This window comes from Talpa europaea, assembly GCF_964194135.1.
Source record: "Talpa europaea genome assembly, chromosome: 8".
NCBI lineage: Eukaryota > Metazoa > Chordata > Mammalia > Eulipotyphla > Talpidae > Talpa > Talpa europaea.
In genome coordinates, this window is record NC_140075.1 from 81,937,716 (window position 1) to 81,955,454 (window position 17,739).

The window sequence follows — 17,739 nt, forward strand, 5'->3', positions numbered from 1 at the left end:
GGTTTAAAATAAAGTTCAAAACAATCAGCTATTCAGATATCCAACTTGAAACAGCTGGTAAGTAGATTAAGTTAGTATATAATAGTGATTTTTAAAAACTCATTCAAAACTGGGTTTTAAGGCTCTTACTAGTTTTTATGTATCTACCTTCTTGGAAGCTATTACAATATTTTTTAAAAATTCAAAACTTAGGAATAACTCAAACTTGTAAATTTTACAACTCTAAGAGTCTATTTAGTAAAACTAATTAGAATGACTGGAGACTCCGATTCTGTTGCAGGAGGCCTTAGGTTAGACTTTAATTTTATACCATTAAAGTTTTAAAAAAAAGTTACAAGAACCTACTGAAATGTTCCATCCATTTCAGTAAAGTGCACAAATATGCATTTATCCTTTGGCTTGGTTATGACCTCAGGGGAGGCGTAGAAGTCAGTGGTGCTGGTGTCAAATTCCTAACTATGTTACTGAGGCTGGCAATCTTCTCTTCTAGGAGGTAATTTTTCTTCTCTGCTGTTTTTTGTCTCTGTTCAGTCATTTCCAGAGCTTTCAGCAACTGTGCATTTTCAACATACAAATCCTTCACCATTGCATCTGTTTTTGTATTTTTGCAGAGCTAGAAAGAGAAACAGAAACATCTTGACTTCATTTCTGTAATTCTTTAAAATTTAAGACCAGGCATGAGAACAGTTGTTATGAAGGCAAATGGCTTCTATCAATTATATATTTATTTTAAACATAACACTAACATCAGACCTGGTATCAGGGATTCAGTTAAGCAAGTCCATTATTCCATTATTCTTTTGTTAATGAACAGACTGATATTAGAGGACTCCAAAATGAAAGTTTTTCCCACCTAAGTAAATTAGGTGTCATTCATGTACTCATGCTCTAAAAATTCCAAAATACTTTTGTAAATTGTCTGATGTGTCTGGTGGGAAATGTTTAGCTCTGTTGTTAACAAGTGCTTGAGCTTCCAATTCATAATAACAACCTATTGATTATTTTGAATTAATAAATATTTATTGTACATTTACTGTTTCCATTCTTTGTATTAAGATATAAGACAAAGGAAAGTTCCTGTCTACCTCTGCATTAAGACTCTCACTTGAGATTATTCTTAGGTTTTATGTACCTAGAAAACCAGGCTGGGTTACTTCTGTGACACCCTCCTTGCATGCACTAAGATTAAGAGAATCTTAATCTTAATTAAGATTCTCTTAATCTTAGTTTTGAGAGAAGCTATATAAAATTTTCCTAGAATAAGTATTCCTTTTTGCATTCTCTTCAGTGGATACACAAATAACTTCTAAACACAGAGGCCATGACTATCACTAGCAGGGGGAATGGATGAGGCTGCTTAAAGGTCCTGGAATTCAGGGTCTGGATTACAATTCAGAGCATGGCATGTAGGGGGTCTGGCTATAGTTCCATATAGGCACTTTTATGAGCTTGTCATGGCTGTTGCAAAAAGGAAAGCTAAAGTTTAATTTATCATGCCTCATTTTTTAGCCAATATAATTTTTCCATTTATTTGAATAATGAACATTTCCTGTTTGGGGCAGAAAAAATATATAAAAATTCAAATTTGAGTTGCTGAACTTCATTAGAAATGATTTAGGTTCATATAATTCACTGTAAGCAAATAAACATATGCCTTAGGGAAAAAGATCATTAAAATGAAGACACTCTACTGAATGGGAAAAAAATATTTGTATGTCATTCATCTGAGAAGTTCCAATATCCAGATCTATAAAGAACGCATATAATTCAACAACATAAAAGTTATCAAAAATGGGAAAAAGACCTAAAAAGACAAAGAAGACATATGTTGGCCACTTGTCTTCTACATATATGTATATGAACATAATAAAAATGTTCATCATCCCTTTTCAGGAAAATGCAAATCAAAACGATGCGACATCTCACACATGTAAGAATGGCCCAAATCGAAAACACCAGAAACAAGTGTTGGTGAGTGTGTGTATAAAAAGGAACCCTCATACACTGTTGTAAGAATATAGACTGGTCCAGCCCCTATGGAGGACAGTATGGAAATTCCTCAAAATATTAAAAATAAATCTACTATATGATTCAGCAATTCCACTTTACCAAAGGTTGCAAAAACACTAAATTTGAAGGGATATATGCACTTGTGTATTCATTGCAGCATTATTTATGACAGCGAAGTAATGGAAACAACTTAAATGGAACAAGAACAGATGAGTGGATTAAGAAGACATAAGATACAGCAGGGCAGGAGGAGGGAGAGGGGTCAAAATGAGAGAGAAAAGCTCAAGGGATTATGGTGATGGTTCATGGGTGGGAGATTTATGGGGATTTATTCATGTATTGCACAAAAATGATTAACAATGTAAGAAAAAAGGATGAGATAGACACACACAAACACAACCCCCCCCCAATGGACTATTACTCAGCTATTAAAAAAAAGATGAATCCTTGCCATCTGTGACTACATGGATGGAACTTAAGGGGTTTATACTAAGTGAAATAAGCCAGAAGGAGAAAGAGAAACACTGGATGATTTCATTCGTATGTGGGATACAGGGAAGCAAAATAAAGGGTCAGACAAAAACAAACCCTAGAAATCTGGCTGTAAAATTAAGAATACATGTAGGGGAGGGGAAAGTGGAGACCAAAATGAGGAGGAGCCTAATGGTCAATGCTGGAGGATTCTGGGTGCTTTAATAGAGGCTGTGGTATGGTAATATATCTGAAGAGGTATGAACTTATATCTCTGAATCATATGCAGTGTTGTTAACCAATGTTACCTCAATTAAAAAAAAAGTCTTATGAGAGCTTTGGAAAAAATAATGTTGAATACAGAATTCATAATTTTGCAGTAGTACGGAGGAGACTGAATCCTAAATTTTCTGGTAGATTTACAGTATAATTTGACTTTATTAAACAACAAGTTATTTTTAATGGCTATAGAGGAATGTAAAACTGCAGTTAAAAGTGGAATGTGAGGGGCCTCCCCTGGTGGCGCAAGTGGTTGAGCGCTGGGCTGCAAAGCTGCCCACAGCCTCTGCAGTGCCTGTTCAATTCCTGGCCGCAGGGGAGGGTCCCACATGGTGCGGCAGACCTCTCCTGCCACGCCTGCTGCTCCCCTCAGCAGTGTGTTTCATCGGTTTGTCTGTTCTACTCCCCGCTCTGGCTCGGGTGAATTCTCTCACCCTCCAGGGCTTCTTACTGTACCCGGTGCTTGTATAAATAAATAAATAAATCTTAAAAAAAAAAAAGTGGAATGTGAGGTGGACATGTAGAGATGACCTGGAAGTCTCACTTGTTCTTTAAGCTGATTCACTTTCTCCTGAAGAAGCATTTTCACCAGTTTCAATTTCTGTTCAACTTCTATCATTCGTTCCTCCATGACAGTTACAAGTTCCTGGTTTTCCTGAAGGAAGAAAAAAGTGTATTCTCATTAGAAAATCATGCCACAGGGAAAGTTCTTTTCCCCACATGATGCCCAGAAAAAGGGCAGCAAATGTTTGTAAGCAGAGGGTGGATTTTTAATGAAATGGGGGTTCTGAACACGTCATGGCTTGCACTATTAGATAAGTAACCCTATCAAAGAATCAAAGATAAAAATAAAAAACTTACCTATGTTACCATCTTCCCCTGAGATAAAGAAAAATTCTTAAAACCCCCAATTTAATACCTGTACACACTTCTTGGAGTAACATTGGTATCCAAAGTAAATTAAAAGATGGTTGTCAACTTTCCTTCTGTAATTTGGTCTTTGCAATGGTTGGGTCAATAACAAAAGAAAAACTGGGTTTATGTATGATCACCTAACAGTGCCAATCAGCCTGCAACATGAGTGTCTATTTTTCCTTTGAAATGGCTCATTACTGTGACAGTATTAAGTGTTTCTTTTTTTATAGTAATTGGCCTCTGTCAGTTATTCTAGTCATCTGTTTCCCAACATGACATATCAGTGTGAAACAAACATCTGGATTGGAGGATGGATTTCTCATAAGAAGACTTAAAATTAAGAGTCTTCTCCTGACAAACAACCCCTAGATAAAAGAGGGAAGGAAGAGAGCCTGGCTTTTTCTTGTCTCGTAACAGTGATGAATTATTATGGTGTATGGGTGGAAAGCAGAAGTACCTAGAGAGATAATGTGTAAGTAACTGTCCCCACTCCCAAAATGGCCACATAAGGAATTTCAGATTTTAGAAGTTTCTTCAAATGTTTAAGCAAAACTCAGTTGTCCATGGTTGATGGCATAACCTGCCTCTTAAAATATTTTGAAAAAAAGGCATCCTTAAAAAGCATGCAGAATGATTGAACATGAGTAGAAAGCCAGCACTTTTTGGTATATGAAATAAACGGCATTTATTCAAACAAACAAAAATCTAAACCTACTATAATTTTGTCTTCAAAAACCTAATGCAGAAAGTAAATGTGAAGGAATCAGACCTTGAGACTATCTAGTTTCAAAAGAATCTAATCCTACATTTTAAAAGATACAACAGTTTAAAAAAGTTTAACTGCAAATGGAAAATGCTGATTTCCACTTGCCTTAAAAAAACAAAGCAAAGGCCCCATAATAATTAACATGAAGACTATGAAGACGATGGAGCATGGCAAGAGTTGGGGGTGAGGAAAAACAAAGAGAGTCATATATTTAAACTTTATTTTTATTGCTTCATCAAAATTTTCCTGTCAAAAAAAAGTATCATACATCTTATATAAAACAGTATAAATAACCCTGATTTTCTTCAAATTCCATATATAAAAGTAGTATCTTTTGTTAAAAATAGTTACAATATATGGAATGAGAAAATATATAGAATACATCCTTTCAAGAATCTCAAATCCACACTTTTAAAATGGCATAAATAAATTATTGGTAACAAGCTGAAATTTGTGAATTTGATTCACAAAATCTATCATTGCTACATAAATAAGAGACATAATACTGTAAAGGTTTAACAATAATAATAATAAATAATAATAATTTAAAAGAGCACTTGATTCAAAACATTTCTCAGCTTATGTCTGTGTGTGTGTGTGTGTGTGTGTGTTGGGGGGTGGGGTATGGATATGGGTGTGAGTGTGGGTTTCAGTATCTGCCAGGGTAAGAAATGCCATCAATAGTAGCCCAGTTTTCACAGGTGCCCAATCCTTCTGTAGGAATCTGCATGCACTGCTCGCTGCTCCGGTAGCAAGGCCTAGAGAAAGAAGGCAAGTGGTATACTTCACCCTGATGTCAAGATTATGTTGGGGGGAGGGGGGAGGGATGTCTCAAATTGCACATTTATAATGCAAACAACTTTTAAAGCACACACAGTAACACCACATAGGCAAGCAAAGCAACACAAAAGCAGAAGAAATCACATCATTCCACTCACAGACACAACGTGCAGATTCTAAAAATGGCCTATTTTCTTAGAATTAGTGGCAGCTCAGTTAGCAGAAACAGGAGAACCTGCAGGATAGTGAGAGCACTAAGTAGACTACCCTGCCTGGCTGGAGGAATTTTGAATGTATCAAAATCTTAATAGTTTTTGGCTGCCTAGTCATGAAGTTACTGGAGAAAAAAGATACGGTTTATTTATTTATTTTTAAATATTTATATTTGGGTAGAAGAACTAGGGTGTAGGCCAGAGGTGCAGGGGTGAGAGGATTCAGCAGAGACAGTGTGGGGAGCAGAACAGGTGGATCTATTGAAATACACTTCTGAGGGGAGCAGTGGGTGAGACAGGAGTGGTCTGCTGCGCCATGTGGGTTAGTTCCCTGGCCAGGGATCAAACTCAGGCCGTAGTGGTGACAGCGCTGAGACTTAACCCCTAGCCACCAGGGAGGCCCCAGATATGGTTTATTTTTTGTAACAGTAGGTGAGTTCGGAAGAGCTAGCTTTCAAAATAGTGTGTATGAGAGAGTTATGACTAGAATATTGCTAGCCTCATCATGTGGTGTAAAATGTCCATTAAAAACTGAGGTCAAGGGCCTCCCTGGTGGTGCAGGCAGTTGAGCGCCACACTGTGAAGCTGTCTGCAGCCTCTGCAGCGCAGGTTGGATCCTGGCCTGCCAGCGAAAATCTCACATGGTGCGGCAGACCGATCCTGTCTCGCCTGCTGCTCCCCTCAGCAGTGTATTTCTTCATTCTGCCTGTTCTGTTCCCCGCTCTGTCTCTGGTGAATCCTCACACCCTCCCACACATCTGGCCTGTACCCCGGTTCCTGTATAAAAAAAAAATAAATCTTTAAAAAAAAAATGAGGCCAAGCTTTTACAATTTAATTCTGCAATGAAGAATTGAAGCATTTAACATTAATATTTGGAAATTGAAGTAGAATATAGACTCTTTTAAAAATGTGGGTTTTAAGGACAAAAGGCAAAATTTTAAAGTTTGTCAGAACAGATGATAGAAGAATATCACGACAAAGCATAGCTATATAGTAGTAAGGAAATACTCTGTTCCAATGTGTAATTACAGTGCTAATGTGATTTTGCAAAGTCACTATGAAGGAATTTAAAACAAAAAATTGGGAAATTCCTTATTTCCCAGGAACAGGTCATCAGAAAGGCAAGGTATTTGAAAACATAAAATGAGCATCCAAGGCGAAAAGAATTAGTTAGGATGCTACACAATGAGCTAATTTAGCTAATTTTGAATAAGCTAAATATGCGGTCTAAAGACCTAAGAGACTTCAGGGAAAGAATGATTATGAATAAAGCACTGGAGAGAAATAACTATTTGAAAACTTAGGCAATGACGAGTATGTCTGGTAATGAGCTGGGTTAATGCTAATTCAAAGGGTAGGAGAAAGTGGTCTATACTTTCTTAAATGATCTATTTTTTTTAAAGATGTATTTATGCATACAAGAACCGGGGCACAGGCCAGAGGTGTAGGGGGTGAGAGGATTCACCAGAGACAGAGTGGGCAACAGAACAGGCAGACTGACTAAAGTACACTGCTGAGGGGAGCAGCAGGAGAGTCAGGAGAGATCTGCCGTGCCATGTGGGTATCTCCCTGGTCGGGGATCAAACTCGTACTGCAGTGGCTGCGGATAGCTTCATAGGTTGCATCTTAATCCCTTTCACCACCAGGGAGGCCCTAAATGATCTATTTTGAAAAACTATTTTTAAGTTAAATGAACTATGCTAACTGAAAGTCCCTGATTACTACTTTACTAGTTGTGAAAAGCTCCCACTTGTGAATTCCATGGGATTCAAAAGGCTGCATGTCTCTGGTATAAGGAACCCAGGCTACTTCCTTAGCAACACACATCCTAGAATATTTTTGGCATCAGATTAGATAGTCAGGTCAATTGTGCACTATACTCAAGGAATCCTGATAAGTATTCACCAATAACAAATGTGCAAGGGAGACCCAAAGCACTTAGTTATCCAGCTTAGTAGCCGAGTGTTTAAAAACAGCACTGCAAAAACAAACAAAAAAACACCGCAGTTGTGTGGATTTGTAAGACAGGTAAAGTGTAATCCTCTGACAGAAGATTTAGGTTCTTTCTCTCCAACTTTGAACTGGTTTAACTTCAAATAAACAGGTAAAATTAGGCGATATGAATTTACTCTCTGAGAAAAAGAGTCTCATACCTGTGGTGTGTTGGTTTCAGAGGTCCTATTGTCAAGTTCCTCCTGCAGGCGCTGGTTTATCCTTTCTGCCTGCAGTAGCTGGTGTTGAAGCTGCAGAAACTGCTCCCTGGGCACCATCGGGCAGGCCTGCTGCTGGAGCAGCTGCAGACCCCAAGCATGAGTGGTTGGGCTAAGCATCACAGTGGACCTCAGATGCTGCATCTAGAGGACAAGGCAGAGCCCTGGTCACCTGCACTGTCTTTAATCACAGAGCTGCCCTGAAAGTGGCGGGCAGAGAGTAATGAAGTCTTTGATTTAATGGCCTCTCACGCTCACTGATAACTTGAAAATAAGATAGCACAAGAGCATACTAAGAAGTAAATGGGAAGAGGAATTTTGCCTTGAGATAATATAACTGATAAGCAAAACTTCTTAAAGCTTTCAAACTTAAAAACTGTATTTTCTCATTTTTAAATGATAAGGGCCTGAGGTACACAATGCGTCTGAATTTTACTTTTTTTCTTATGCTAGAATATTTCATTATACCTCTTATTTTCAGAAACAAATGGGATTCAAGTAGGCAAAGAAAAAAAATGGCTATGTTTAGGGTTTTGCCATTTACTGTTCATAGAGATTCTTAAAAGCAAATGTTCAATGACAAGATATTTCCTAGTGAGCAATCTTTTTGAAGAATCTCAACCTGCATCTAAAATTATTTTAACTTACCTTAGTTTATCAGTGCCTTTCTCTCAAATAGCACAATAAAATAGGCAACTCTGGCACATAAGGTGATATCCCAACATCTGGGAATTAAAGTACATGAGAAAAAGTATTTGTTCAAGATAACGAGGGAATGGTTGCGTATCACATGCCAATGAGAGCTGGGGAGAATACGACACTGCATTTGGCCAGTGGAACACGCGACTTTATATTCATCAATGCATGAGCAGACACGGGGCTCACCAGGGACATGCAACAAACATGATCAAGTACTAAACTCAAGAAGCACCTCCAAGGCTTGTGAAAAGGAAAATGAGCCTCTAAGACACAACTGTAATAAATATTATCAAGAAACTTCAGAGCCAATAGCCATTTCCTTAAATCTAAATTTCTGAGGTGGACCATTACCCATTTTGAAATACTTCTAGCAGTAGATACAGAAAACCCACAACTTAACTTTCAGGAATATAGAATATGGAGAATTATCACCCCGTGGTTTTATAACAGTGGGATGATTTTCTTCACACATTAATCTTTTTAAATACTGAGCACAATATTGATTTAACTGTAAACAGAAACACAATCCACAGTTGTAAAATGAAATGAATATTGGCTCTTACCGTAGGTATTTATTAACTCTTATTAGTCAGTAGGAATGATTACATGAACAGGGGTTTAATGAGATGTTGCCATGCTATGAAATTCATTAAAAGAGAATGTTCTACCTTCACACACTATCTCAGGCAGAGAACTGCACCCTTCTCTGCTAGTTCCAACCACAGAGTTCTAGGTACAGGTTAGCCACAGACAAAACAAAACAGATAAAAGAAAGTAACAGGAGTTACAAAAAGAGGAAGTGGAAGTATTGAGTTATACAAAGAGAAAGAACAGCACAAATCTGCTGTATCACACATCTGAATATGTGTGCTTGAGTCAGTAAGAACTTATGAAGGATCAATTATTTACATTTCTCGCTGTATAAATTTCATAGATATTAAATGCTTTATAGGTCTAAATCTGCAACCGCTCCTCAATTACCATAATTTGGTTGGTCTATAAGCTTGCTACCTTTACCTCCACCTATGCCAATATAACAATTTGGAAGTTTCCAGGTCCAGTATGGAACGAATCTTATGTTCAATACATTGCTATTTGGATATGCATAATATAAACTATAAAACATGTTTGTGGTTCAATGATCTGAACTGTGGGTTATTAAAAGTATACAACAGACTTGAGAACTACTAACCCCTTTTATGAAGTGTTCAAAATGAACTATTTATAGAACATTGTCTTACATAGTTGAAACCTGAAGTGGAGGTCAAATTCTTCCATTTCCTAGTGTAGTGATCTGACATCTTTAATCACATTGGGGTTGATGGTGTACTATATTATTCAGTGCCTTTTAAACTGCTAAATGGGGATGAAGAGAGAACCCTTCCCCCAAGGGAGTGCACATACTATTTTAGAACCACCTGGAAAACTTTACTTAAAATTCCTCAATCCCAAAGATTCTGATGTAGGAAGATCTCTATATCTGCCCACTAGCACCATCCAAACCTGATGGGAATCCCTGCCAGAGTGAGGATGGGAATGTATCTATCCCTCAGATGAGCTGGACACCAAAAAATGGTGTAAAAACCACGGCACATCTCAAATATTGCCTAATCTATAGATATTGTAACATTAAATTCCAATTTGTAGGATGGGGGAAGGGGAGTTTAATGGTTAGATTTTGTGTTTGGGGCAATAAAATCTTGGAAGTAGTGGTGATAGTTGTAGACATGGTGAATGCAATTAATGCCACTGAATTAATTGTATGCTTAAAATAGCAAATTGTTATATATTTACCACAGTTTAAAAATTAATAAAATGTACCAAAACTATTGAACGCTTCACTTTTAACAGGTAAATTACATAGTATATAGCAATATTTCACTTAGAGTGCTAAAGAATACAATTTGTGTATGTCTATACAGAATCAACAGCTCAGGCTTATTTCTTTATCAAAGTTTTACATGCTTTTTCTTTATTGAGCTGCAGTGGCAAGACTATTCAATTTCCTTCATCCATTAGCAAAATTTACTATTAGATCAGAGAGAAAAACAATGAAGGAAATTGTTTCTGATGGCTAATAATGTAAAACAGGGTTGAGAGAGAAGGGGGCTTCCAAGGCTAGTGAGAGCAGGTGGGAGAAGGACTAGCCTATTGTCAGAGCATTTAGACAGGATTTAACAGTGTTTAAGTATACCCTGTTACTTTTCAATTTTGTACTAGACATATCGGGCTTAACTTCAGATAACTTATTCACTAGAGTATGCAATTATTTCATCAGAAAAGAATATCTTCATCTAAACACAGCCTGCAAATCAAAGCTTTGAACACATTTATTATATACTGTCAGAGAATGAAAAAGTGGTTTGGCTATTGCTATATATAGTTTCACTAATCTACCCATTAGGGGATAAGTCAGAAAGACAAAAAATTGCCAGAACCCTCATTGCTCATTTAAATGTCAATGTGGTATGTTTGCCCATATTTCATATTCGAAAACCAAGCATCTATTTAAATTAACCTTTGCATGTGCCCACCTTCATAAAAGAAAATATTTAAATATCTCCCTTCCTTACTATAATTCTAACTTAGAAATATCTGTATAAGTAATATTTTAAGAACACAAAAACACATTTTCTACACAATCCTCTCTACCTTACCTAGTAGACTGAAAACCTGATATCCAAACTGACAAATTTTACAAACCCATTTTTATATTTAACAGAAGTACCTCTCACCAGTAGTGCTGATTTTTAAATGAATGAACAATGGTAACAACTAGAAGTAATAAACCTATAAACACTAGTGCTCTTATAAATGATTTCTTAATTGATGCATCGATTTCTTAATTGATGAGATTGTCAGAAAGAAACCACATCTGAAACACACTGAACTATGGCAGGTATTGGGAAGCTGTCAGGATCACAGCAAGGCGAGAGAATTGTGGGCCTCTTGGTCAGCATCAGACAGAAATGTCATTGTTGAGCTACAGGTCCTTGCATCTTAGAATAATTTATCTCGTTCCTTCCTCTACAAAGCAGTATGAAAGCCTGTCACTGTAGTTAAGGAAAACTGACTATCAGTTTGGCAGTTTATTTAGGTTTTAATTTTCATAATAGGAATTCGATGCTATGCTATTCTTTCCCAACAAATGGCTCATTTACGGATTAAAATATTCTTCATAGCAAAGGTCATTTGCTTAAAAATTTACCTCCATTAGCTGCTCATCCAGTTTTACTTGTTTCTTTTTCAGGCCTTCATTTTCCAAATGAATTGTTTCTAATTCTTGTTCAAGCAAATTAATCTGACTGACCTGTTAAATAAAAAAATTCTTTTAAAAACACCAAACAAAAACATCTGGGTTGCTGTACTGTTTGTATTTACAAATCTATGCTAGTCAGAACTCTTGACTCTAGAAGAAAGCCAAGTTAATTACTGAGGGACAACAACAAATAACTCAGTGTATATATAGAAAGCACACTGAACTGTGCAGTAGAGTTAACCATGTGGTAGCTAGCCTCCAAGATGGTCCCCAAGATACCTTCTTCCTGATATTTATACCCTTGTGTAGGCTGTAGTTAGCTTTCGAGTAAAATGTATCAGGATTAGTCTGTGTAACCAATGAATAGTGCAGAAACCATGGCATGTCACTTCCATGTTTAGATTATAAAAGGTAATATAGGTTCTCTCTTAGTCTTTTGGGATCTCTCTTTCTACTGAATTTTTAATGCACAGAAACTGTGACACAACAAATGTTTGTTGTTTTGATTTGTTACACAACAATGATAATTAATACAGGTCAAATCAAGCCATTCCTAATATTCAGGCTATATTTTACTAACTTATAAAGTCTTGTAATATTAATAAAGACAAGTATCTGTCTTCTTTATGAAAGTTTAACTTGCTCCTTTTTTCAACCATCACTCAAAAAGAACTATGATATTGTTTTGACAAGATTACAAGAGCATAGAAATACAGAAGAACCAAAATTCATCATTGCAACCATTTCCTTGGAAGCAAGGAAGAAACACACATTTAGGGAAACATCAGTCACAATACAGACACAAGGTACCCTCAAAAACTCACTTTTTTATTAGTAGATCGTTCCTTCTGAAACTGTTCACAGTCTCTCTTTAAGCTTAATTTCTCTTGCTCTGTGGATTTCACACTACCTGATAGGTTTAGATGCTTTTGGTGTTTGGGGGTAGGAAGGTTGGATTCCAGTTGACGGACCTAATAAGAAATGTAAGAGGAAGACATGCTGATGTAATGATTCAACCAGGAAAAATAAATGACAAATATAAGAAACGTTTTAATTTAGTTTTTGGATTTTGCTATATCAAAAAAACCCCTTTTTGTTGTTCAGCCAGGCTTGCCAATTATTAAAGCCTACTTTCTGGGTTTCAAAATATTTCTAGGTAATTCTAATTTTAGTCTGGTTGGATCTCTACACTCAATACTATTAGGATAAGATAGCAAAGAGGGGACCTTTGGTTCTACCAAGCCTCTGAAGATCAACAGACAAGGCCTTAGGCAAGGCCTTCTGTCAGCATATACCTATCAGGAGTGAATGTGGTGTGTCCTATTGACTTTGTATTGGGCTGTTCATACATGAAACAGTTTGTTTACATCAACTAAATTTCATGTGGACAGGGACCATATTCAATTTATTCAACAGGGCAACTTCAGTGACAGCAGAGTTCATAGCACAGAGTGTTCTAAATGACAATTGTGGCATTTCAATTCTTCAAAGAAATAGAACAAATATTGCTGAAATTCATAAGGAATCACAAAAAAAACCCGACTAGCCAAAGTTCTCTTAACTAAAAAGAGGAAGAATTGAGGCATTACACTCCCAGATTTCAAGCTATACTACAAAGCCATAATAGTTAAAATAGCATGGTACGGGAACAAAAACAGACCAATGGAGTCAAACTGAAACCCAGAAATAAAGCCACATGTATATGGTCAGCTAACTTACGACAAAGGAGCAAAGAACAGCATTAGAACAAGGGCAGTCTCTTCAACAAATGGAGCTGAGAAGACTGGACCACTACATGCAATAGAATGAAACTAGATTACTACCTCACACCATACACAAAAGCCAACTCAAAATGGATAAAAGACTTGAATGTAAGACCGGAAGCCATAAAATTCATAGAAGAAAACACAGGCACAACACTCCATGACACACTCAAAAAACCTTTGAGGACTCCTCCCTAGAAGCAAAGAAACTAAAAGAAAAGATAAACAGCTGGGACTACATCAAACTAAAAAGCTTCTGTACAACAAAAGAGACAATAACCAAAATGAAGAGACACCCTAAGATTGGGAGAAAAACTTTATACTCCATACAACTGATAAGGAATTGATAAAAAGATCTAAAAAGATCTACAAAGATCAACAAAAACAAAGCAAACAACCCAGTCAAAAAATGGGCAGGAGATCCAAAAGGACACTTCTCCAAAGAGGGAATGCAAATGGTCAATAGGTATATGAAAAAATGCTCAACATCACATATAATCAGAAAATGCAAATCAAAACCACAATGAGATACCACCTCACAGGGGTGAGAGGCCCATATTAAAAATAAACTGGCAACAACGAATGCTGGTGAGGATGTGGAGAAAAAGGAACTCTCTTACACTGCTGGTGGGAATGCAAACTGGTTCAACCACTAAGGAAAGCTGTGTGGAGGACACAAAAATTACTAAAAATGGATGTACCACATGACCCAGCAATCCACTCCCAGGAATCTACCCAAAGGACACAAAAACATTAATTCAAAAGGAAACCTGCATCCCTATGTTTAATGTGGCACTATTTACAATAGCTAAGCTATGGAAGCAAGCTAAATGCCCAAAAACAGATGATTAGATCAAGAAGATGTGGTATATACACACAATGGAATAGCATTCAACAATCAAAAAAGATAAATTCATGCCATCTGCAGCAACATAGATGGAGCTGGAAGGGATTATACTAAATGAAATAAATCAGAAGGAAAATGAATAATATCAGATAGTTTCACTTATGGGGGAATATAGAGAAACCGAACAAAGGGTCAAAAGAAAAAAAAAAAGACAAAACTTGCAGGCAATCTATAGATCTGAGACATAGAGCCCAGGATGGGGAGGGAGAGGGGTCAAGACAGGGGAGGGAAGAGCCCAAGGGATTATGGTGATGGTTCACAGGTGATGTGGTGGTGGGAGATTTATGGGGACTATACCTGAGGGGAGAAATCAAATATTGTACAAAAAAAGAACAATAATGTAAGAAAATAAAAAAGTTTAGTCAAATAAAAAAAAAAAGAAAATTGTGGCATTTCAGACAGTTTTTCCTCCAAGGAACTGTTGAAGCATAGGTTAAGCATGGTTGGTTGATTAGTTGGTAGAGGTAAAGAATTTAAACATCAGTGTCATGGCTGAAAAAGATGATCTTTAGAATCCATTCTAGGGGCCTTCCTGGTGGTGAAGGGGTTAAATCTCAATGCTATCAAGCTATCAACACTGTAGCCTGAATTTGATCCCAGGCCAGGGAGCTGACCCACATATGGTGTAGCAGACCTCTCCTGTCGCACCTATTGCTCCCCTCAGCAGTGTATTTCAGTAAGATCTGCCTGTTCTGCTTCCCACTCTATCTTTGGTGAATCCTCTCACCTCCCATACCACCGCTGGACTACACCCCAGTTCTTCCATGCATAAATAAATAAATCTTTAAAAAGAAAATAAAAACCATTCTAACTGTGTAATGCTGAGTCTTTAAAAGGAGGCACCTTTTCTCTTACAGAGAATTAGGCCAAAAAGACTTTAGCCTGGTTTTGCCATTTTTGTACTACCAGTCATGATGGCTAGTCTTTTTGAATGAGAAATATATAGTTAACATAATTTTCATGAGCCTATATTTTGGATCTGAAATAAAGATCAGATTTTAATATAGAACTGCTTATACAAAGAAAAAATATTTTATGAACAAAAAAGGATAAAATTATATGCAAGTAAATGATACATTATACCTTCTTAAAATAAGCCTGCTATAACAGAATACTCAAACCCATAACCTAGGACCATTTCAATCAGATCAAACATTCATTTTCACACCAAACTCACTATTTTCAAACATACAACACCATGTCATTTTTTCAAGTTACCTTCTCCCGGGAGTGTGTGAGTTCTGCTTTGGTGTTCTGCACCACAATTTGGAGTCTCTCATTCTCTTGCCAAAACAGCTGTTGTTCATCATTCATCGGATGGTCTACCTTGTCCCAAGATGGCCTTTGCTGCTGGTTATAGAACTCCGATGGCTGGCTACCTATTTCTGGAGCCCAGTTCTTAAGAGAAAATTACAGAGTTAAGCTTTAAAAACAAGCTGATTTCTGTTCTGAATGTCCTATTTAATGACAATACTTAGAAGGTAATACAATACTTAGAAGGTAACTTTGTACCTTCATTTTGTTTTCTAATGGGAGTTGGTGCATTATATAGAGAGATAAATAAAACAATATTCTTAGTTTGATTTTCAAAAATGGCTTGGAGAACTTCTTTGTTCAAAATAGTCCTTGCAAACTAGCCCCAATGAATCTAATAGCAAAGATTATAGGGCAAGTCTCAGTTTCATATGGAACTCAGACACTGATTGGTGGCCTCACAAACAGCCTCATTTTTAAGAAGTTATGCTTTGAACCCAGATCACTACTGTGTTGGTTAACAGAGGACCGAAAGGGAACTCTAAATGGAAGGCTTTTCACAAGTTAAAACTATCACAAGTTAAACTCTACTTTCATTTTCACTTTTGCAATCATAGCCTTTTTCAGAATCCAAAGCACATATTGTTCATGTAATTGAAGCCTGAACTCAGGAATACAGTTTAAGCTAACAAAGTGATATTTTGGATCCTGAGAAATGTCTCAAAAAGTAAAAAGTAGATAAAATGTTGTACACCATTTTTCCTTTTTCATGTTTTGGCTTACAAGGTTGATCTCATTTTGAGAAAAATATCAGTGCAGAAATATTTAAAAATAGAAAAAAAGATTTCATTTAATGAATCATAGTTTTTAAAAAGCACCAAGAGATAAAATAACCAAATAAGTGCCTACTTTTACATCAGGACAAAATCTTAACCTCTACCCCAAGGCATCTGTAACATTGCTCTTGATTTACTTCAGCACAGAGGAAGCAGTATTGTGATATGTTAAAATGAGAGACACTTTCTACAAGATCAAAATGTTACAATTTTATTACCATCAAACAACTCAGCCAGGGTCTGACTTCATCACTATCATTTCATTTATATGAAGTCCAGAAACAAGCATTCCTACCCTATGATGTCAGAGGGTAAAGAAGTGGCTTGTGTGGGGTTGGAAATTTTTATATTTCTTTCTAGGTGGAAGTTATACAAACATAAACACATACAGGGATGTAAAATACATATACACACAAAATATATATACACACACGTGTGTACATAAAAATAATTCAGTTATAGATTTAAAATTTCTACATTTTATTGCATAGTTTTATCTCAGTAAAAAAGAAGAGAAATTACCTTGTTACCAGCATTCTGAAGTTGCTTATGTAAAGACATTATTTCTTGTTTTAAAGCCTCATTTTCCTGCTGAGTCACTTGCAGATCAGATTTAATCTGGGACATTTGCATGTTTACACTCTGCAGGGTGTCTTCTAGATTCTGAACCTGCATCAGGAGAATAAGCTCACACTGCTACAGAAATCCTCATGCTCTTATCTATAGCATGTCTGGGAAAGGGTGAGGAAGGACAAGAGAAACTCCAAGGATCCTCTATGTCGACTAACTGTACCCAGCTCTATTCAGTAGCTCAGTGAAAACCCAGGATATCACATATAGTTGCAGAATGTTAAATTTAGGACAATAAACCATGCTTGGAGCAAGATATTGCCAATATCATCATCTATTACCAGATGATATCTTAGACACCCAGTGAGTACCAACAGGCATGATGAAAAATGACTTTACTAAATTTTGTAAAAATTATCTTAACCTGTGGGGTTGGTTTGTAAAGGATGTCATATTGAAAATAAAAATATATACTTGTAGAGTCCTATTCCATGCTACTATTGCATAGTTCAATTAAAACAACTTTTTTAATTTGTAAAAGGAATGTTGATAGTGATTTTTAACTATAAAAGAGCATGAACCTGCCTTAGAAATTCTATTTCTAAATAGAAACAGTCATGATTAAATACCATTCTCAAGCTTCCTAAATAAGCAATCTCATGATCATGAAATAATTAGAATAATGAACTTTGAGGGAAAGAATGTCTAAATTATTGCACCATACTGTAAGCATGTGGTACATACTGGTCAAATCAAATCATACTGAGCCCTCTTAGGCCACTTCTACCTGGAACATTCTTTCCGGTA

The 17,739-nt window shown here is 36.5% G+C and overlaps 1 protein-coding gene across 5 annotated transcripts in view; it reads right to left on the minus strand.

The window, feature by feature from the left end:
• Positions 1-403: 403 nt before the first annotated feature.
• The window catches only part of NIN (ninein), a gene marked incomplete at both ends in the record, with an annotated part of 81,487 nt that continues 64,151 nt past the window's right edge, over positions 404-17,739 (minus strand). The window contains 7 exons of one of the 5 annotated variants that reach the window (XM_084240571.1): positions 404-613; positions 3,305-3,415; positions 7,588-7,788; positions 11,579-11,653; positions 12,427-12,573; positions 15,491-15,670; positions 16,885-17,031. In XM_084240571.1, coding sequence (XP_084096697.1) covers positions 404-613; positions 3,305-3,415; positions 7,588-7,788; positions 11,579-11,653; positions 12,427-12,573; positions 15,491-15,670; positions 16,885-17,031 — 1,071 coding nt within the window. Of the gene's footprint in view, positions 614-2,993; positions 3,416-5,136; positions 5,200-7,587; positions 7,789-11,551; positions 11,654-12,426; positions 12,574-15,490; positions 15,671-16,884; positions 17,032-17,739 lie in introns of those variants that run through there. The other 4 variants (XM_084240570.1, XM_084240574.1, XM_084240573.1 and 1 more) reach the window with 4 other exon arrangements.